General features: G+C 45.8%; 2 protein-coding genes across 4 annotated transcripts in view; both read left to right on the top strand.

Moving 5' to 3' along the window:
- Window positions 1-7531, top strand: part of LOC139057817 (dehydrodolichyl diphosphate synthase complex subunit nus1-like) — a 39519-nt gene extending 31988 nt beyond the window's left edge. For both annotated transcript variants that reach the window (XM_070536573.1, XM_070536572.1), the window contains exons 5-6: window positions 4062-4164; window positions 7155-7531. In XM_070536573.1, coding sequence (XP_070392674.1) covers window positions 4062-4164; window positions 7155-7245 — 194 coding nt within the window. In that variant the 3' untranslated portion in view covers window positions 7246-7531. The remainder of the gene's footprint in view (window positions 1-4061; window positions 4165-7154) is intronic.
- Window positions 7532-10017: 2486 nt separating this feature from the next.
- Window positions 10018-22583, top strand: LOC139057818 (probable chitinase 10). 2 transcript variants are annotated; one of them, XM_070536574.1, is made up of 7 exons: window positions 10018-10123; window positions 11140-11480; window positions 12310-12549; window positions 15386-15573; window positions 17371-17645; window positions 20523-20717; window positions 22165-22583. In XM_070536574.1, the coding sequence occupies exons 2-7, from the start codon at window positions 11179-11181 to the stop codon at window positions 22399-22401; spliced, it is 1437 nt and encodes a 478-aa protein (XP_070392675.1). In that variant the 5' UTR covers window positions 10018-10123; window positions 11140-11178; the 3' UTR covers window positions 22402-22583. The 2 variants fall into 2 exon arrangements, with proteins under 2 accessions (XP_070392675.1, XP_070392676.1); XM_070536575.1 differs by lacking the exon at window positions 20523-20717.
- Window positions 22584-23355: the final 772 nt, after the last annotated feature.

Raw genomic sequence — 23355 nt, forward strand, 5'->3', positions numbered from 1 at the left:
GTGAAGATCAATGTTCTTTAATGCTCTCATACACTGGGTTGAATATGGTTGCGTCACATAATGGACACTTCAAAAGTTGAACAGCTCGGTGTCGCGAAGTTTTTGATAGCTAAAGGTGTTTCCAAAACAGAAATTCATCGCCGTATGGCTGCCGTTTACGTGGAACACGGCATTTCATTGACCACTGTGAAACGTTGGAGCAAACGGTTTAAAGGACGTTGTAAACACATTCCAAGACCAGGCCAAAACCATCGTGCATTCACCCCCCACACAATTTCAAAAGTTCATGAGCTGATGAAACAAGAACGGAGGATAAGCATCGATGAACTGGCAGACCGTCTGAACATCAGTCATTGTTCGGTTCACGCCATAATTCATGAGCTTCTCGGTTATCGGCTCTTTGGTGCGCAATGGAACCCCAAGATTTTGATCCATCGCGAGAAGACGGAGAAGTTTCGCGCTGCCTTGACTCATCTGATCGGGTATCACAATGAGGATGACGACTTCTTGTTTTGGTGCCACTACTACGAGCTTGAAACACGACGGCAAAGCTTACAGTGGAAACGTTCGAATTTACCACGCCCAAAGAACGCAAAGGCCATGATTTCCGCTGGAAAGGTGTACTTTTCTTTCGGTCGTCAGGGTCCATTACTGATAGAATTTGCTAAATCTTGAGATGCTATCAATTGTTTCCGATATTGTGAAACGCCAGAACGGTAGTGTGTCGTTGACGAATGGGGTCATCTTGTTCCACGACAATGCCTGTCCCCACTTCGCTTATGTGGTCAATACAAAACTGGCAAAGTTCAAGTGGGAAACGCTGCAGCATCCGCCATACAGCTCAGACCTGTCACCTTGCGACTTCTACATTTTGGGGCAACCGAAAAAACAGCTCAAGGGAACCAGATAGAGACTTTTTGAAACACCAACCCAAGGAGTTTTATAAGATGGGAATCACGCGACTCGTTAGTCAATGGGACAAATGTCTAAATTCTCATGAAGACTACTTTTAAATAAAGTACCCCGTTGTTGGCTCACATTCATTTGACTTGCCCTCGTATATCTTGCAGAATTCCTACTTTTTACACATGCCCTCTGTTGCGACTATAATTTCGGTGCAATTACTCACGATACACGACCAGTGACAGCTGCTTCTGCGTAATCCATTAAACAATTACAAACAAATTACAGCGTCATTGATATTTTTCACTGGCCATTGCATATATACAAGAATGTAAGCACGGTTCTTGAATGACAAAGTTTCATTAACATATTTGTCCTCAACTTGTTCAGTTCATTGCCTTTTAATTTTTCATATCAGTGGCATGCACTGCTTTCCTTGTTTCGAACTGATATAGTTCTAAAGTTCGTGTGATATTTTCTTTAGTTAAATAGACAAAAATATGGAAGCATTGATATCAGTTATTTTGGGCAAAATTTTTGGCACATACGAGTACATTCTTTTATGAAAAAATACATATTTTATTGTTTTCAGTGTGCGTAGCGTTCAAGAATTCGTTTGCAGCATCTTTGGCAATGACAATGCAGTTATTATTCATGGATTTGATCCCTCGATAAATTGTTTAAGAGGACGCTTTAGCTCGGGCCCAATCCGACGCGGCCTATTCAAATACTTGTAAAACGCAGAAACGCTTTTCTTACATAATCCTGCTAATCGCTATTATTGAAATTCGTTGCATTTGAGAGAGAAAGTTAAATCCTAGTTCTGTTGGAAACACAACTTCGATTTAGGGCCTGAATATTGTTTAAAATATTTTGAAAAGTTCGAAAGTTTGAAAAAATAAAAGCACGACGTTTACAAACTAATAGCTATGCATGAAGAACAGACATTGTGGTTCTGTGAACGGCATCTATTATAACAGTCAAAGGGGACAAGTTTGCTATGTCAATTTGTATCTTCCGTGAATTGGTTACGTTGTGTACAAGGGTTCTGCACAAGCCGTATTTCCACAATACTACATTTTTTTGAGATTCATGTGTAACATATCCATTTTGTCCGCTGTAGATGTACTATTAGATGCAATTCACAGAATTGTGATATCGTTTTTCATTGTTGAGCCACGGAGTTTTAAACTTGATAGTATAGTCTTCTGGAAATTTTCGATTTGGCCAATTTTTAATAAATAATTGACCATGTAAATGAAAAATTCGATACCAGTAGTCACTGGAATTAAACTTTTTCTTTTAAATGCAACAAACCTCCTCAAATTTGGTGAAGTGGTTGCAGGGTAAAACGAATTCCCTTTCTACATGTATTTAAATAGGAGCACCCGAGCTAAAGCGTCCTCGAACAAAATTTGTGGCTACGCCGCTGGCCCCATATATATATATATATATATATATATATATATATATATATATATATATATATATATATATATATATATATGTACATACATACATACATACATGGGGCCAGTGGCGTAGCCCCCCCCGAACAAAATTTCTGGCTACGCCACTGACCACGAGCGATGGGATTGAGCCCCCAATCCTGACAATATACAGGATGTCCCACGTAACTTGAGCCTAACATTAAAAATATGCAAATGCCACGTAGCTGTACAGAACCACAGTAATGTTGCTTGCCGTCAATTGTACTTATTCAGAGTATCTTTATTAATTCCGCCTAATTAGAGAGTTAATATTCATTAATTATCAATTTCTCAAACATTATAATTAGATGAGAAGTGCCAATGAGAACATTGTAGATCAACATGAAAAACTCCCGATACAGCTTTCTGTTCCTCGATACGTGCTACATAAATGTGTTTTAGGAATAACGAAATAAGCAAATAAATAAATAATTAAATTAATTAATTAATTAATTTTTCCGAGTCTCAAAGAAGCCCGCAAATACATGCAAGGTTGGCGCGCGACTGGCCGCTCGAGGCACATTACATAAAACGAGAGGGAAGAAGGGAAACCGAGGGGCTCGATGCAGTTACTTTTGTGCTTCAATGCATAAAACAGGGGTTTCTTAAAAAAGTAACTGGAACGCCAATGCATTTCGTCGGAAACCTTGAAAATCAATATCTTGAAACTGGTGCAGTCCAGAGAATTAGGTCCAAGTGGACACGCCGTGTGATCTGAGCGGCTATAATTCGTAGACTGAAATCTGTGTCCTAAAGTAATTAATTAAAAAGTTACTTAGCGTAATTGTATTAATTATTCAATTGAACATATTGATTTCTCGTAGAAGTAAAGGTCGCCTTGTCCAGCAGTTTAGATCAAGGGTTAGAATTGCGCTATCTGCCATAGGCAATAATGAATTTTGGTGCAGCTAAGAAAAACCACACACACACACACACACACACACACACACACACACACACACACACACACACACACACACACACACACACACACACACACACACACACACACACACACACACACACACACACACACACACACACACACACACACACACACACACACACACACACACACACACACACACACACACACACACACACACACACACACACACACACACACACACACACACACACACACACACACACACACACACACACACACACACACACACAAACACACACACACACACACACACAAACACACGCACGCACGCACGCACACACGCACACACACACACAAGCACACACGCGCGCACACACGCACACACACACACACACACACACACATATAGCGTGTGGAAATTTCGCTTTCACCCCTTTTCTCCATGCGGCTATCTACAGCGACATTGTGTGGCCATTTCCGTGCGATGGTTTCAAATGCTAATCAAAGAATAGACAGAGTTTTGCTTTGAAACGTATATATCAATGATTACAAAATAACGGTTGTCTTGCGTATATCACGCAAATAGACTACTTGGTTGCGCGTTTTTCTTCTTTTCTTTTTTCACTTTTCCTGTTAAGCTAGCCATCCGACTTTTTTTTTCATCACATGGCGTTTTACCGGCCCCTTCTTTCTTCTTCAATTTTTCTTCAATTTGTTGATATTTTTTGTCAGCTTATTATTTCACCGTTTTTCCTTTTCGATCTCTTTTCCTCCTGCAGCCGAGTACAGGGGAATGCCGGAGCCGCAGCTCGCCATGCGTTTCGGAGGCTGGGGCTCCGTTCTGGGCTACCCGGCGTGGCACATCAACTACAGCGAAATACTGTGAGTGCACCCGGTACCAAAGTTCGATGCTGGAACTCGGGGCTACAGCGAAGACACGACCAAAGAAGGTTCCTGTACCCGCTGTGCGCACTCAGCTTTAACATTGCAGCGTGTCGCGGTTTTACTTTAAAACTGTCGCTGTCGTCGGGTTATCGCTCAGGCGCATGAGACGCTTTCTGTGCTCAAAACCTCGCCAACGTTGTGCCGATTTCGATGACGAGAAGGCGTGCCTAATCAGAGCGCACATGTGACAAGAACAGTGTTGCGCATTCTCGAATCGACGCGATGGGCACTATACGCAGCGATTGCTCGCGCTAATAAATACCAGATTGATTTGAACCATGAGATCAGATTCGACGACCGGGCTGGCCGCTATCGACTGTTGCTTCCCTTTCTGGGCACAAGTTCGTGTACTGGAGAGTTAGACTCTTAATTCACTATTTTGAATCAATGTGAATCAATCAACATGAATCAATGTGACAAGTGATGCATCGCGTCCGTGTATACGGCGGCAATGCGCTATGAAGGCGAATGGCAATAATGCGCCACCAGAGGGTATATATAGATCGAGAGTCGATTGACGTGGTGCATGTAGGCGCTGGCGTGTCGCATCGAAGGAGAAAGGAAAAGTGCTGCCAGCGCGAGCTCTCCTCCACAGACTGGCGAGAGAGAGAGAGAAAAACTTTATTGGTTCTATCAAGGGGTTTAGCGGTGAGCCGTCTTGCGCTTGCTGCCTGGCTTCTCAGCACGGGTGTGCCCCTATTCCAGGGCTCCACTGAGCCTGGCCACTTCGCACGCGTGCTGCACGATCGCCCTTTGGGCGGTGAGCTCGCTGCTGGTGAGCAGGCCCTCCCATTGCTCCGCACTCGGGTTTTTATGTTTATGGAATGTGTAGTTCTTACATTCCCATGTTATGTGGTAAAGAGTTGGTATTTCTCCGCACCATGGGCAGGAGTTTCTGTATTGTGTCGGGTACATTTTACTTAATATGTGTAGATTATAGAAAGTTCCGGTTTGTAGCCTTCTCCAGTCGGCTGCTTCCTGTTGTGTAAGTAGTGTGTGTGGCGGAGGATATTTGATTCTCTGCCCTTTATAGTAGTTTAATATTTCCGCACACGTCGGCTCCACCGTTGTAGGGTTCTCGAGAGGCTCTATCTGTCCAGCTCGGTATGTGATCTCGCGAACTAGACTGTCTGCTCTCACGTTCCCCTTTATCCCGGTATGGGCCGGTATCCAGAAAAGTTTGTGTGTCACTTTATTTCCGAGGGTTCCTGCTCCGAGGAGGATTCGCAGGGCCTCTTTACAGACTCTCCCCTGCATGTAATGCCTGCATGCAGCTTTGGAGTTGTTAATATGGTCAGTGATCTGTTACTTCGGCAGACTTCGGTCGCTGCAAGCGCTATGGCGACCTCTTCCCCCTCCGCTACCGTGCAATTCCTTATGGTTGCGCAGCTGATTGTCTCTCCCATGTAGTCTACTACAGCCGTAGCTACTCTGTGTGTTCTAGTGTGCTTGTCCCACGGGTATAGCCCTGCATCCGTGTACACCGTGTTTTCCTGTGTTGCCAGGTGGCCTTCCACGTAATCTGCCCTTGCCTGCCTTCTGGCTGCGTGTAGGTTCGCATCCATGTTGCGTGGAATTGGACTTATTCTGAGGGTTTGTCTGATGTTGTCTGGGATGTCTGCCTCTCGATCTATTGCCCCTTTCGTATCGTATCCTAGTCTCTTTAGGAGCATTCTTCCTGTAGCCGACTGCCAAAGTCTCGCTATTTGTGTGTTTAGTTGCGCTTCTGCCAGCTCGCTAAACGTGTTGTGTATTCCTAGCTGCAGTAGCTTGTCGTTTGAAGTATTCCTCGGTAGGTGCAGTGCCGTTTTGTACGCCTTCCTTAGTATGGTTTCTGCTTGTTCTCTTTCTAGCTTGTTCATCAAGTGGTAAGGTAGCGAGTATGTGACTCTGCTGACTACTAAACTTTTAACCAACTTGATCGTGTCTGCCTCTTTCATGCCATGTCTTCTATTTGAAACTCTCGTAATCATCCTGCTTACTTGATCTGTCGATTTTTGGAGTAAGCTAATTGTGTGACAACGCACTTGCCATAAACAAGTTCCTTCGGACCGAGGTGGATGCGCCACAAGCAAAAGCCGTCGCATAGTGTTACCGTAATGCGCTAGCAAATTCGATACGATACCGTCGCATCCATGTAAACGCGGCTATTGTTTCTGGTCCTTCACATCGTCACCACAACGTCAGAATATCATGGGGGTCGTCACTTGGAGTACGAGCACAGAATCCCAACACGGTGAAGTCTCGAATAAGCATTAAGAAAGATTTATTGTGCATATATGTTTGTCCACTTCTTTCAGCATACCTGCAAACTCTCCCAAATTTTTCGTATTGCTTGTGAACTTGAGCTCGTTCTGCGATTTTACGAATGATGGGTCATATTTTAGAAAAAATAAATTTTGTTAGCGAAAAAGCTTGCGAGGTGTTAAAAGATAGGTCCAAATATTTTTTAAAAAGGCTCTTGCGAGAAACTAATTGTGATGAAACTTGTGCCGCCTTGTAGCTGCATAAGACGCCATACATGCCAGAAGGGTACTTGTTTCGAGAAAGTTTTATTCGGCGCACTTCCCGAAGCAGGTAAAATCAGCGAAAACAATGTTGCTGGAAAGGTCACAGTGTGAGTCTGAAAACAATTTACTGCATGCGAATTTCTGCGGTTCCAATTATGTGTGCTGTGCCTAAAGTGAAATCATTGTTAACAAAGTGCGTATCTATGCCACAACAAATGTGTGCTCAAAGCAAGCTTTTTGAAAATCATGCTCTCTCTCGTCCCCTCCAGAGCTATGGGGATTTATACGAATTTTAAGTTTCCCGGATAGGCAGAAGGGCTTTATACAAGATTTCATTTGTCTCGACGTGACTACCCTGACACACATCTTATAACTGCTCGTTTTTCTTTTCTTCGTCTTTTCCTGTTCTCGACACAGGGACCTGGGTAGCCACAGGAACGTACTACTGTCCGAGTTCATCGAAACCTTGGAAAAGTACAACAAAATAGAGAAGCGTTTTGGCAAGTGAACAAGAGTTGCCGTCTCCTGGCCACTTAGGCAACAACCAGCCTATTCCGTCATGTTGTTTCTAATGGCTCCAAGAGGCAGCGCGACGCAATTAGCCGGCGGTGAAGTTACGATACGTGTCCAGGAAACGGCCCTTGATGCACCGACACTCGAAGCGTCAACACCGAGAAGTCGATACAACCACCTGCCAACACTGCATCATGCCATTGCATCTCATCTGACCACAGCGTCGATCATTACTGCAGCTGGAAGCTGATGTGTTTGACAAAAGACAATAAACAAACAAGGTGAAGGACAAGTGTTGCCACCTGCATTTGTTCTTTTATAACATATAACAGCAGGAGTTACCGACGCAAGATACCTTTCGTGGTAGCCTTTATTATTTTTTTTCTCGTTCATTATTCTTTCGCACCTTAATCACTTCATAAACTACATAAACTGGCAACTTTCTGAAGCACGTTGGTTGTGAGCATATAAGTGTAATCTGACGTTGAATGTGACTTGCACCCCTTAACGTCCATTATCACGAATTCGCAACGTACGGAATAATCGTTGTCCCACGATAAGGGGCAGAAATTACGGGCTGGTTTCAGAATATGTGCGCTCTCCGTAAACGTGGCGCCTTCGGTGAAAATTTTGGATCGCCATTTCCGGGCAATACTCTGAACGAAAAGCAAGCGAGCGTCGAGACAACTATGCTGTAGTCGAGCACGCGCAATTTCACGTTTTTCCCTTGTCGTGTGCTGATAAGGAGATGAAACTTATCTTAAGTTAAAATTTGTTTTATTCTAGGGCACCTTAACCTTTATTCTTACCACCATAAACCCTTTAGAATGCGGCTTGAGCAGCGGAACTTCTGAATTTGCCCCGTGTCGCGAATTCGCAGCACCGGGAAGTTTCGCCTTATTTTGCACTCCCGTGGTTGTATGGAATGGACCGCGCGAGAACTAAACAAATGTAACAAGGAAGTGATTTAGCAGTAGAGATAAGGAGAGTAAAGGGAGGAACGAAAGGCACGGAGGTTAATTAGACTGAGTCCGGTTTGTCACCCTACACCGTGGGGAGGGAGAGGGAGGAGTAAAAAAGAGAGAGAAGACATGAGTCTGTGATTTAGCAGTACTTGTGCAATGAGGTGAGCAGGCAGACCATTTACATACGTGGTCGTGACTCGTAACCCTGGCATTGCTTTGAATGCCAGTTTTACGGGTTAGGCAACAACACAACACTGAGTGCGTGGCTGTGTCATGCTGGTGTGCTTGTTTACTTTTGAAAGCGGGTTCATGGCTTGGAGAATGGCTTTAACTAATTTCGTGGTATCGAGTTTGTTCCATGTGATGGAGGCGCGTTCTTTCGATGGACCAAGTCAGCTGAAGAGACATCTTTCACCGTAAGGTGTTAGTGACGACAGGTGTCTCAGCAACGAAGATGGTGAGGACTGTGCATACAAGACACGACGAGCGCTAGGAAGACAAAAACTGCAGTCGCTCCAAACGCGTGCCTTTTAGCGATAAAAAAGATGAAGTGGACGAAGATATTATGCATTGAGAAATGCGAGATGCCGCCGTGACAGGTATCTACCTGACAGTGAGAGGGTAAAGGCTCCGAATGAGCATTTGACAGATACTATATTTTATGAAGCAGCATACTCGATAACAGGAAAATGATGCCACTCTATAGAAGAGCAGTAATCGTCCATGAAACGCGTCCTAGCGGCGAAGAAGCGGGGCCTTGTGTAGGCAGTTCCAACTGCGGGCACTTGACCGGTCCCCCAGAGTGGGTATGTGCCACTATAAAATCTAGGCTCTACATCTACATCTACAATTGCGCCCGTCAGAGTGACAGCACGGAGCACTGGATCGAAACTTGTAAAATACACGCGGCAGAAGTGCAAGAAAATTAAATGTAAAAGAAACGATAGTTTCCACGCGCTCCAAGTGCAACGTCTATCTCTTGCTCAATAAACACAAGAACTCCTTCAAGTTCCATGAGCTCTTGAACCAGCAAGGATGAATACAAAAGTTTTCATAAAATAAAGAGTGTTTAAGAAGACAAGAGCCACTGTTTATTAAGTGAGTACTTAGCTGCGTAAGTTTTCAGCATTGGCTGAAGGACCAAATGCCCAGTGTTGTGAATTAGTGACATGAAAATTCTGAGAAATACAGCAGCGCAATGAATATATGCAGCGTAGTTTTTCTATATAGGGGCGAAAGTGAAATAAACCACAGTTTGAAATTTTTGGTCGAATCCAAAACAGATTGGGCCTCATGGGTTCAGCTTGTGAAACAAGGACTCAAAATTCTGAGTGACAATAAAGTGTGTCCGTGACATTTCCCCTTGGCCAATCCGGCTGAGCCACTATTACCGATTTCATACCAGACACTTGGTGCGTCTTTTTCATACCTGTAGTCACCTGTCCTTCCCCTTTCCTTTGTGTCTTTCTTCCTCGGGCAAACGGAGTCGCGGTTCTAACACTTTGCGTCGCGCCAGGTTTCTTGCTCTAAGCTCTTGAGATCATGTCCGCGTATGTCACAACCGCGTTATGTATCCAAACCGCTCATAATGAATAGGGCGTCCGGTGTTGTTGCCCGGAAATTCCTTCCTTCACATAGACGCTCGTTCTATAAGTATAGTCACCTGTCGTGTATACCTGTCTCTCTTCCCGCCTCCAAATTCCCTTTATCCCAGTGAGAAGTAGCAAGGCTCATAATTTAAATCTTCTCCTCTTTTCACGCACTCATTACTGCCGTTCTCTTCTTCACTATCATCGTCATCATTCAGACGCGCGCTGTTGCCGATGTGGAACTAGGGCACATTCCACACTGGCTGAGAAATCTGTTGTTTCTCAAGGACAGGCATAGAAACTGAAATTACTGCCCGAGGTGAGTGACGAAGTGCTGTGCGAAATGAATCATTTTCAGTGCTGCAAAGTTCACTTGTACTGCTGTCTATAAGATGCTTAAAATGCAAAGTGTAAAGGTGAGGCAGGCGCGCGAATGAGACTTCTCTTCCGTGAAAGGTGAAGCCTCATCTTATTTTTGTTTTTTCGCCTTTCCTTACTGAGCAATCGTTCACTCAATAAGGAGAGTTATAAGGAGCCGCCGTTTGATAAAGGTTTGATAAAGCAGAACAAGTGTCGACCTCGATGCCTCATTGTTGAAATGACTGCATGAACGAACTATATCAGTAACAGAAGAGATATCCCCACAGTGAGTGGCATTGATGACATAGTATTGTTCTTACAGTGAGTGTCATTAATCACATTAAACGAGTTAGAGATGTGCATATGCCACGGCAAAAACACAAAAGGAAGCGCACCATAAGACAGTCATCGTTTTAGTTGCGTTGTATCAGCTTATATTGAATATGAACCAGCTAGTCTTCATCAAGATGATTTACAGAACCATCTGGTCGACAATCTTTATAGCCTCATGGCATATATAGTATAAATCAGCTATAGCTGTAGCGTCGCACCCGAAGCCGGCCGACGGAGGCATCTGGGAAGACGACACAGCTAGTTTGGCGGAGAAGCTTCTTCCGGGTGAGAGGGTCTGGCCAACGCCGCGTTTATTCGACTTACATAGCATTTTAAGGCCAGGTTGCATCATGACATTGGCTGTTACACAGGTGGCGTGATCACACCTGATCGGCCTAACGAATTCATACAAATGCGCAGACATGGCGGTCGCGGCTTAATCACACGGGCATGCAGATAACAATGGTAGCGAGTGCTAATAATGACACCAGAGCGCAGCACGACACAACAATGGCGTTCAGCATGGAGGGACGATACCGTTGCTCCACGCCAAAAAACTGCAACTGTGATCCCGTGTTTTAAGACGATTTTGTATATTTGACCGTAAATAATTGTGATGCGCCTTATATTGCGCCGCGACAGTTGACTCTGTAAGCGGCTTCGCCTTGATGTCGTTCCTCGATGGACGAAGACAGCTCGGCGACGGCATGGCTTCCGAGTTACGAGAACGTGGCCGCCGACAGCTCGGACGAGCCGGCGGCGATTGCCTTGCGCACGGTGAAGAAGCGGCTGCTTGCCGCCTGCAACCTGGGCAGTCTGCTGCTGTCGCTGGTGCTGCTCGTCGTACCCGCTGTGCTGTTCCTGGCACCCTATGCCCGAGCAGCGCGAGGCGACCGAGACGAGGAGGCCGAGGCTCGCCGCGACGTCGACCGCGAGCAGTTCTGCGAACAGCCAGTTCCGCGATTCCCCTTCTCAGCGCCGACGTAAGCCGCCTATAGTTGTATGCATACAGTTCGCATAATTGTGACAGAAATGGCGCTCAAGGTCCGGTAAATTTACTGCCTTGATCAAAATTATACGGACCGGGCATTCCGCGATAAGGCCGATCTTCTTCTCCGCCAGTGCATGTAACTTGAGATTGGCGACTGCAGTCCGAACTTGGCATTGCGAACATTCTAGTGTACTTGTGAATTTCAGTTTATGCGTCTGAATAACAAATGAATTCCGTATTTTTGGCGAGCATGTGGTCCGTGTGGCCTGTGTTCACGGGAACAAGGAGAAAGCGCCACGAATAACAGAAAAAAAAGGTCAGTTGATATTCGATATCAAGATATTATTATTATCATGGTCATTAAGCAGAAGAAAAACAAAACTGGAACAGGGGATGGAAAAATGGCGACATAAGATGAGATGCCCTCCTTATGACCCTGCCCGCAAGCGTAAATTTACCTTTTGATGCGAACTGTACAACTAGTTGTACAGTTCGCATCAAAAGGTAAATTTACGCTTGCGATGCACGCAAGCGTAAATTAGCGCTTGCGGTTTGGTGTGGTTAGCCGTCTTGTTAGCTAACAAGACGGCTAACCACACCAAAGAGAAGCATTTTATGGCTAGACGCGTTGCTTCGTAGCCATAAAAAGGTCATGTTCGCAATAAGGTGACGCAAACAAGGCGACGCGCGTCATGCCTTGTGTGTAGACGGTACTAGACTATTACACTCAATCCTTGTGTCACCTTGTCACTTCGTCGCAGCATTACTGTATAGGCGTAAAGTTCGCGTTATGGCGAAGTTTTTTTTCGCGCGCTTTTCAGAGCCAACGCCACAACAACGCCGATTTACGACGACAAGTTGCTGCTGCAGAGACCCGTGATCTGTGTCCTGCAGAACAAGCACTTCAGGCAGCAATACTTCTACCAGGCCGCGTTCACCCCGTTCGAGTACTGCACCTACGTCGTCCTCCAGTTCTTCCACGTGACGAAGACCAACCCCTCGTACCGCACGTCGCACGACGCCGACTTCCTGCGCAGCATCGTCAGCGAATCACGCAAACGGTACGCATGTAGCTGCGTTGACGAGGCGCAGAGCGAAGCCTTGACCTTCGTCAGGGTTGTTGTCTGCTGTCCGACTCGTCGACGCCCAGGCCCGGAGGAATGGGCGCGCCGTCCGACTGATCACGCGCGCATTCCACACGCGCGCGCTGTCATGCGGCGGCCATGCATGTTCGAGCGCCACGATCGCACGGAAAGACAGCGACAGCTACATTTTGATCGCGAGTTTGCTGAGGGGAGGCTATGGCGTCGCATTGGGCGGTACGACGTGAAATACAGCCGAGGAACTCTCCCGAGGGCTGTGACGAAACGGTGGTGGGAGTGGGGGCCTCTGTTTGTTCATTATAAGGGCATACAGATTTTGCCATTGAGTGAACGATTTGACGTAATAGTTCTGCGGAAACCCGCAAGGTGAAGGGAAGTAATTAATAAAGGAACAATCAGACATCCACCCGACCGTAGCAAATGCTACAAAGGAAACCCATACGGGTTCCCCGAAAGAAAAGCCTCGCAGTTGAAGAAAAATTCGTCCTGGTCCGGGACTCGAACCCGGGACCACCCCCTTTCCGGGGCAGCCGCTCTACCATCTGAGCTAACCAGGCAACTACCAGATGGCAGGGCGAAGTCGAATTTGTCAATAACTCGAAGCAAAGGCAACAGTTTGACGTAATAGTTCTGCGGAAACCCGCAAGGTGGAGAGAAGCAATTAATGAAGGGACAATCAGACATCCACCCGATGGTGGATGTCTGATTGTCCCTTTATTAATAGTGAACGATTGCGCGCAAGAGCAGCCTAGTGATCGCCTGAGCCAAATGCTACAGTTCAGCAAGGATGAGTCAAATAGATATACTAAAGTAACGTCTACACATGAAACCTTTGACGATAATGTCCCACGCATGGTTGCAGCGGATTTCATGTATTCCATAAAGCTTTCTATAAAAATTATTAGTGCCTATGGATATAGGTACTAGAGCTGGTAACTGCGCGAGTATGGCAGTTACGTCAGAATACGAATGACGGTAAGTGGATTTGTCTGAACTTTATCCTTAAGGCTTGAAACAACTTTACAAATTCATAGCTTTCAGCAGGTACTCTATTCACTCGTGTAAGGTCTGCCCTCGTGTAAGGCTTGCATCTCCACCTATAGGAGTGCGAAATTTCGGAAAATGTTCGCGCGTTTTTAGCCCGCGCAATCGCTAGCCCGCGTTTTAATGCCTCCTCGGTAAGGCCAAATAAAAACGTGCCAAGCGTCTCAATGCGCAATTTTCTTTTCAAAACCATTAATTTACTTTGTTTGCAGGAACCTCCCCGAGATATGAGACGTCAATCCGAGCATTTTTGGCGTGTTTTTACTCTGCGTCATCGGTCATTTTTGGCACCATCTTTCGGTCACGCCGACGGATTTTCGCGTAGTGGGGCACGTAATGTTTTCGCATTAATACTTCCGCAACAACGTTGAAGCCACGAGTACAAATATTATCGACAAATCCTAACAATGGTGGCTGAACGATTGCGGCACTAGATTTCACGCAAGAAATTTTTGTAGGAAACTATATATGGCATATATATCCAATATCATCGCCCAAAACAACGAAGTTCTAAACTGTGCGCAGCCGAGCCATCGGAAGTGCGCGATGATGGCGCGGCCACCATTTGCCCCAAAGATGTATCGTACACGGACATTTTATTGCACTGCCTTAACAATGGGACTGCCGAGACACGCGAAACGTGCGATACCTCAACGATGCATGGCTACGGCTAGTCTTCGCTGAAGAAAAAAAATGACAAAAAAAAGCGGGAACGTACACATTAAAACAAGATCTCGTATTCGACCCATCGGTAGCGATGCGCCCCACCCCCCAACCTTCCACCCCCGTGCACCACGTCCTGACGACGCAAGGCTAAGTGCTGGGCGAATCGGTACATAGTCAACTGCAAGATGAAAACAATCGAAAGAAACGCACGAAACAAGAACGCAGCACCAGCATCGTCTTGTTTCTTGCATCCGCGTTGCCTTGGCTGGTGTTCATCTCGTGTACATAATTTATTACTAGTTGACGCCATCTTTGTGCAGTGGCGAATGCAGGAAAAGCGCTCCACTTTGTACTTGAGCGATTGGTAGCAAGATACTTGCTGGAATTCAAAATGGATCGCGCGGAATCTTAGTGCCCAGGAATAGGCATATATAGCAAAAGCTTAAAAGAAAAAAAGGAGCTGCCCGAAGGCGCGAACAGCGGGCAGTTTTACTGATTCAATCGAACGCCCGCATAGCTCGGTTATCGTATATAGCACCCTTCTTCTGAACGACACGCTGAAATTTTGGAATTATATTTTGGAATGAAAATCGTTTGGGTCCCTCTGATCCCAACCAATTTTTTGCGAATAAAGGTGTCTTGCAAGTATATTCACGCTTCCGTATCGTCTCGGCCTTCATCCCCACCAACTTTCTATTCAGGATTAATAAATTTAGTTGGAACTTGAGAACCCACCGTGGTGGTGTAGTGGATTTGGCGTTGCGCTGCCAGGCCCGAGGGCGCGGGATAAAATCGCGGCCGCGGCGACCGCAAGTTCGATGTGAGCGTCATGCAAAAAGGCCCGTGCACCTACATGGTAATAAGCCCAGGTGGACAAACTTAATCTGGAAGCCCCCCTCCCCACAGACACACTCTATACGGTGTGACTCATAATTATATCGTGGTTTTAGCACGTAAAACCCCAGAATTTGGAATTTCGGAGTGCGTATCGGTTTGTCCCCTTTGTCCTGCGTCTACGGCGCCGTTTTAGGTCGAGTACATCTCCGCTTGGCGACGAATGATCACGCGTGGCTTTGCGCCGCAGCACCAAGACGCTGCGTGGTCAGTCGGGCGGCGTGCCCATCCTACTGGGCCTGGGCGTCGACGAGTCGGACAGCAGCCGCTTCCATCACATGGTGGTCGCGGACACGGTGGAGGTGTTCGTCAGGGCCGCCATGGTGCACGTCGACATGGACCGCCTCAGCGGCGTGCACGTCAACTGGCTCTACCCAGGTCCGTCCCTTGCGGACACGGGCGCGTGCCGGCTTAGAAACAAAGACCAGTGTGATTCGTCTAGGCGCGATTGCTCCGAGGAGACTCGCAGTCTTCTACGGCCATACGAACCAAAACTGAAGCTATAGAGGAAGAACACGAGGATACGCTGTTTCTTTTTTTCTTTTTAGTTGAAATGTAGAAATAAAAACTCGGCGCCTTTTCACTCTGTGACGAAGGATGACCAGCGGAGCTGTGCATGTGGGCCCCTTAATGGCAAACTGCACCTCCGCCGCGGGTCGGCCCGGCATTCACTATATTCGGGATCGGCCCACGTAAGGGGAGTGCTTAAGAAGAAGCTTTAGCTCGGGCGCTCCTATATAAACGCATGTAAAAGGAGAATTCGTTTTTCTCGGCAATTACGGCACCATACTTGACGAGGCTTGTTGCAGTTAAAAGAAAAATTAAAAATCTAGTGACTGTTGGTTTCGAATTTGTGATTTTAAACCAATCTTTTATTCATCATCATCATCATCAGGCTGGTTACGCCCACTGCAGGGCAAAGGCCTCTCCCATACTTTTCCAACAGCCCCGGTCATGTACTAATTGTGGCCATGCCGTCCCTGCAAACTTCTTAATCTGGAACCCACCCTTTCCACAGACACACTCTATACGGTGTGCCTATTAATCATACCGTGGTTTGGCACGTAGAACCCCAGAAACGAAACTATCGAGTTCACAACTCTGTAACTCAGCAAGAAAAAATTATACCACAATTCTGTGATTTCCATCTGATAGTATATTAAAGCAGACAAAATTCATGTCACACACGAATCTAAAAAAATCCTGTAATATGTAAATAATGCTTTTGCAAAATCCTTGTACACAACGTAACGAATTCATGCAAGATATAAATTGACATGTCGTATTTTACCGCTTTGAATGATCTAATGGATGACGCTTACAGAAACGCGATATCTGTTCTAGATGCAGCGCTATTAATTTATAAACTTCGTGCCTATATATTTCTTTCGAACATGCGAATTCTTTAAAATACTTTTTACGAAATTCAGGCCCGAAATAGAAATCGCACTTCCAAAAGTCACTAGAATTTAACTTTGTCTCTCGAATGGAACAAATTTCATTAAAATCGGTCCTGGGGTTATTTAAAAAAAACGTTCTTGTGTTTTACATGTATTTGAATAGGCCGCGTCGGAGTTGGGCCCGAGCTAAAGCTTCCTCTAGACGCCTGCTTCACATCTGCCACGGGTCGGCCCGGCATTGCACTATCTTTGAGATTTTGTGTCTACGCACGGACACGATCCTCGAGGAACTAGCGCTGAACAGCTTCGCTCTAATAAGAAAGGGGCAAATAAAGGTGGACGAAAAGACTACTTGCGTGCCACGCTGCATACCATTAACCAACCGCTGCAGCCGTCGGTTAATGGTACACTTTCTCCTCGGGTATTTATGCGTATGCGAACAAGGTAGCCTTCTACCGTGCTTATATATATCGAAATATCAAGATTTAAAATTTTCTCATCCTTTCTGACCTATTGAAAATTCCATATGACCCATAATTCCCTTATCCAATAATGCGATATGAAACATATAGGACCCTATACAAGAACCTGCTTTCCCTATATGTCATATGATGTTATTGGATATAGGAGTTGTGGGGAATACGGAGTTTTTTTTCAGTAGGGAAGAATGAGATAATATTAAACCTTGGTCCTGAATTAACCTGAATCGTGCTACGGTCACTGCTAGTTCGAGTCGAGCGTGAGTATAAATCGACTTGGTTCCGGCATACTGCAGGCGGCCGGTGCGGCGATGCTGCAGACAAAACTGGCCTTATGGACCTCCTTCAGAAGTTCCGGTCCCTCCTCCCGTTACCGGCCTACACGCTCACAGTGGCAGTTAGCACCCAGTCGGCGTCTAAGAACTACGACCTGCAGGGCATGCATGACGTCGTCGACTACATCGTGGTGCACGCTCCGGACACGTACAGCACCATCGAGTGCCATTTCAATCGTACAGCAGTGACCGCTGCGATGTACAGATTTGCTAGAACAACGGGCCTCACTCGCAAGGTGACGTCCGCTAACACTCTCAGTGCTTGCACGTTTTACGATGCCTTGAACTCTTCTTTGACCCCACAGCACTAAATGACAGTTGTGACAGCGAACAGCGAGATATTATGTTGTTAGCGAATGATAACAGGAATTCAGATTTATGGCGTTTGCCGGACGTCGGCTCAGGCCAGTTACAGTATCACGTAACAGGCTCCAACACGTAGTCATCACTGTGTGTAGAGAAGAAGATTGTAGAGGAAGACGGGATATATTATTGTCAGCGATAGCTTTCTTGCGTGACATTCCTACCAATATCCGTGCAATCCCGTGATCCATGTCAAACTTACGGGCATATCAACTGACAATCTAAGGCTCTGTTCATAGGCGCCGACTATGGGCCCGGGCCCCCTCCGAAATTTTCCGGGGGAGAGGCCCCTCTGCAATGCCGTGACTCCCCCCCGCCCCCCTAAGGTGTCATTACGAGTTCTGTGACCCACATCATTCGAGGTTTCGTTTGAGTTGCCTCTACCTTTTCACTTAAAACTTTATAGTGGCTAAATAAAAACTTCATCATTGTTGGCACGGACGTGCACGGCTTGTAATTCATACTTTCACTTTATTTCTGCAAATCCTGACGATAGGACAAGCGCACTAGAAGCAACGGCGGTGGCTACCTCACTCGTATATTACATTATATATATATATATATATATATATATATATATATATATATATATATATATATATATATATATATATATATATATATATATATATATGACAAAACATTATTTTTAAAGAGAAGAAGGTTGTCAACTAACCATCATTTCTGATGGTGTGGATAGTCTATGTCTAGAGAATAAATATGTTGCTGGATGTTCACCTCGTTTCAAATTACATTGCAAGCTTTTTTGACCTTGAAAAAAACCTGCAAACTTCAGTGACTTCTTCGGCAGAGTCTTTTCTCAACGGCGTGTGAAATGCACGTGAATGAGAAGTGTCTCAGTATTGCTTCTCTTTCCAGTAAGCAATGCTAACGATTAATAAAAACGAACACTCGTAATAATTTACATTTATTGGGGGGTGGCAACATCACCACTTGCATGCAGAGGTCATATATTATTCACTCAGTAACCGCAATAAGGCCAAACCAGATTCACTCAAAATTAGAATCAGTAGCAGTCACGCGCAGCAGCGCTTATACTCGGATTCACAGCTTAAAAGAAACGGAGATAGAGATAGAGAGAGAGAGAGAGAGAGCAGTTTCACCGAAAAGACAAAGCAGTATTAGTGACAGCGAAGGATGAGACAATTACACGAAGGAAGATTACACCTCCGAGAGACGCCAAGTTCTGGTGGTGCGAGAGCTCTCCGGCTGTGAAATTGACCTGTCTCCTACTACAAGGTCTTGTAAGTACACATATACGGCCGTCATTTCAGTGAACAAATATTCTTCGAGGTCACACGAAGTTTCTTCAAGTGCAACTGTTATTCGCCCAGTATATTCAGGTGTAATGTCCAACTCAACCACACCGCCGACTCCACCGCAACCAATGACACCTGCAGCACGTGAAGGACCTCGCTTTTTCAGGCACTTTGGATATGACTGATGCGAAACACAAGCGATCGCACACGCTGCATGCAACTCCGAATAGGTCCTCAGTGAAATGCTTAGCGATATACTTATCGACAGAGCGGTCGAAGGCATTGACGACAAGCTTCACGTCCTCGGCGTTGCCCCTTTTTCTTTCATTCTGCTGTCTTGGCGGTTGCTCATTGACTGAGGGCCTCAACTGCTGTCACGATTAACGTGCTTCACACTTTTTGGCAGCACAGTGAAAACGCGCTGCTTCAGTGCGACGTCGTTTTCCTTCCTAGCGCCCTTGAGTTTGGGAATTCGCTAAGGTGGTGTTTCCAGTGAGCTTTATGCAGGTAAATTCGAGGCGAGTATCAACGCGTATCTAGTGTATACAGGCAGCTGCGGTCTGGCGCGCGCCCTTATTACCGTGTTCTGGGTGAGATCACTTCGTGATGTAAAGTGGGTGAGATAGCGAAAGAAAGCTTCGCTTTAAAACACACGGCAAAAGAGAAGGTCGTGCAGACGACGCTGAATGTAAACCAGCCAAACAGCGGAGAACAACAAATTGTACACAACTACTAACATCATACTACTGACATCTTAGGCGCCGACTACGGGGGAGGAGGGTATCCGGGGCCCTCCCCTCCCTCCCCGGGCGATGCCCGAAGCCCCCCCTTCCCCCCCCCACCCACACACACCTAAAGTTCTAGTGCTTAAAGTTACCAGAGCTTTCTCACCCGCACCGTTTCAGGATTCTTTTGACTTGCCTCGACCTCTTCACTTGAAATTTTATTGGGGCTAATAGCTCACTGTATCATTGCTGGCGCGGACGTGCACGGCTTTTAATTAGTATGTTAGCATTATTTCTGCAAATCCTGCCAATAGGAGAACACGTGCACTAGAAGCTACTCCTTTGTACTGGAAAGAATACACACTAGGTTTCCTTCGAGTCACGCAACTGCTCTTTTTTTTTAAGACTTGGTGCATGATAGTTGGAGAACACAATTCACTCAGTAAACCAAATGAGGTTAAGCCGGATTCACTCGAAATCGGAATCAACAGCAGTCATGCGCAGCAGCGCTTATACTAGGACTCAGTTACAGGGTGACCCAGTTAACTTGGACCAAGATTTTAAAATATCCAAGAGCTCTCGAGAAATCGCACCGACTGCATAGTAGCCGTAGTCGTATGTACTTACGGCCAGTATTTTTTCATCACGAAGTATTATTTCATTACATTAAGCTGGTCAGCACTCCCCCCCCCCCCCCCCACGGGTAAAGTGACAACTCTGCGCCTATGCCTGACATGACTTGCAGTTCTGCTACGCAATGAGGCTCTCCGCCACCACCTTCGTTGTGCATGCACCGGAACTAGGAGCCCGCGCCCGCGGCCGAGGTCCTGAACTGCGCGCAAGCAATGCTGCAGGCAAGGCAGCCCGGTTCGAACTCTGCGATGCCTCGTGGACAGTGGACAGGGCTGGTAGCACACCCGAATGCACGCTGGTCGCCAGGGTAAGCGGGCGGTACGCTGAGCACATTTCAGCACTTTGGCACCCAGGCGCTATACAATCGGCACAGCACAGAAACAACGTGACTGAGGTTAAAACATGTTGCCGGGCTAGTTGGTTTGAATCCATGATAGAGTGTGTAAGCGGGACTGAACGAGGACGTAGAAAGAAACAGCTGCAGAGTTCTACTCAACATCGCAAATTTGTAACCTGCACTCATAACGTTGTCTATATGCCATTCCGCTTTCGTGCGGAAGAACGTACGTTGGTCAAACCAGCAGATGCATCAATGAGATTAAAGGAGCATCGATATAACGTCACTAGGGCAATCTCGGGTCATTTGGGTATTCATTGCCGAGATTGTTCCTGCAAACCCATGTTTGAAAGTACTTCTATCTTGTATAGGGCTCATAGCAGGATGACAATGGAGATTGTGGAGGCCTATAGAACTGCAAAATTAGAGCAAAGGCGCGTGAGCTAGCCATCAGTGTCGCTATCTGAAAAGGAGATACGATTCCTTGGTTTACCGTTGTAACCACTGCGGTAATTGTTTTCACCATGCCTTGAACACGTGCACGGTTCATCGACATGCACCACAGAATGTTCTTTTTCTGCCGCGCTGTCACGTTTGTTTCCGCTCGTACGGTATATATTTATCGATGCGTGCGAAAATAAAATTAAATCTATAGTTGAAAGTAGCACCGTCTGTTTCTTTCAACGTCCTCGTTCAGTCGCGCTTACACGCTCTATCATGGGTGACAGGTATTTGTAATTTTTCTGCAATTTCAAATGCTGGTGTGCAGAATTTCGATCCGCGCCCTCAAACGGTCTATTTCTCCTAGCCGCTGCATGCAGGAAGTCATTTGCGAAACTGTCGAATTTGGACAGCCTGCCGGAATCATGACTGGAGTCTTATTACCACGGGCAATTTGTCGAATTCACCTGCTGGTGTAAACATTTGGAAGCAATGCGGCTTTCAGAAAGTAATTCGACTTATCTTTCCCGCCAAGAACCACGCAGTGCAGTAATGTTTAGGGATTGCTGTAACTTAAAACATTGTCTCACGGTGTCTCCGCCAGTGCTCTTGTTCCGGTGCATGCGTACTATAAGACACCACTGACGTCCCGAGCAGTAGCTCTTCGGGTTGCCTTTTCTTTTCTGTGCCCATGCAGAGTTTTATGCTTAACATTCCTGCGTTCCCATGCAAACTAAACAATCTTATGAATGGCAGAAGGCACAAATCTAAAACCACTCCTCTCATATCAACAAATATTGCTACAGTTGCCCTTGCATAAACACATTCTTGGAGCTTTACTCGGCTTCAATCAACAGTTATGGTTCTATGTTGTTTACCTTGTTCAGCCTCTCATACGTTTTACTGCAATTTGCTGTTCTATGTGGCACTTCACACTAAATGAGAGAATGAACCTTGCATTCCCCTTGTGTTCCAGAGGGAGCCTGTGGAAGGAAAAGCACTGATTGCAACATATGAAACTGTTCAGAATCTCCAGCAGCGGTTTGACCTGGGATTTGCCGATGGAATTGGTGGCCAGTGTGTGGCAGTCTACGACCTTGAGCTCGACGACTACTTAGGCAGATGCATGCAAGGCTTTTCACCCCATCTCAGGGTCATTGCTGTGGAAGGCACTGAACAGCCCAGTGCCAACGTTTATTCAGAGATTCCATGAAGGAAACGTTCGTTAATCAATTTCGTCCAGCTGACTAGGGCCGTAGATGCAGCTGCAGTCCAATTTCAGATAATCGTACATGCGCAATTACTTTATAGACAGTATTTCTATAATAATGTTGCATGAATGTCATTTTTCATAATAAAAGCGTCTTGAAACAATAAATCCAAGGAAAGCACTGATCTTTAGCACATTTTTAGACTATAGTGTAGTGATTGACTCTTTGAGGGGCTTTGTTTTTCGTAGAAAGCGTCCCCCAGGGTCACATTGTGTTGCAGGTTTATATTTTTCAGAGCGATACATCTCGAGAGAAAAGAAGCAAATATTTCTTTAGGTGACAACAAGGTGACAGATGCAAAAGGATAAAAAGTTGGGCGAGTTGGTAGGGTAACATATCCTTGGATTGTAGCGCGAAGTGACACACACAGACAAGACAGTCTGTGTGCGTCACTTCATGCTACAATCCAAGAATATGAAGGCGACAGATTTTCGTCTAATATGTGTGAAGATTTATAGATGGTTTATTGCTGAATACGTAGAAAAACTAGCATTATTTTTACAGATGTAAATAAATTCACAAATATTTCAAATAGGTTTTACAGTTACCAACCGATAATTCGGACACGACGGTGACCGCCAACAAGTCCTCATAACCGGGAAGCCGAAGATACCGATTTTCCAGAAAGTAAGTGACTTTATTCAGCAAGTGACCAAGAAAGCTTTATCGTATCCTCGGATCGTCACTTTCAGAGATATCTACAATTTCTTGTGACTACCGCAAGAAGCATCGGCATCCACAAGCCACGGTATTCTCGCCACACCACCAGGCACATATCACAATGCCGGAAGCCCTGTTGCCTGTTGATACATCTGGTGCAACTTGCCTGCATGCAACGGTCTGGAGCATTTGTCTGAACCCCCCACCCACACTCAATACCTTGAAGAGACCTTGAT

The sequence above is a fragment of the Dermacentor albipictus genome, chromosome 3, assembly GCF_038994185.2.
Source record: "Dermacentor albipictus isolate Rhodes 1998 colony chromosome 3, USDA_Dalb.pri_finalv2, whole genome shotgun sequence".
Classification (NCBI taxonomy): Eukaryota; Metazoa; Arthropoda; class Arachnida; order Ixodida; family Ixodidae; genus Dermacentor; species Dermacentor albipictus.

Excerpts from the sequence above, each read along its gene's own strand:
- LOC139057818 (XM_070536574.1), top strand. The coding sequence starts at position 11,179 with ATGGACGAAGACAGCTCGGCGACGGCATGGCTTCCGAGTTACGAGAAC. Across the intron at positions 12,550-15,385 it reads GTCAGCGAATCACGCAAACG|CACCAAGACGCTGCGTGGTC; the intron begins GTACGCATGTAG and ends TTTGCGCCGCAG. Across the intron at positions 17,646-20,522 it reads CAACGGGCCTCACTCGCAAG|TTCTGCTACGCAATGAGGCT; the intron begins GTGACGTCCGCT and ends CATGACTTGCAG.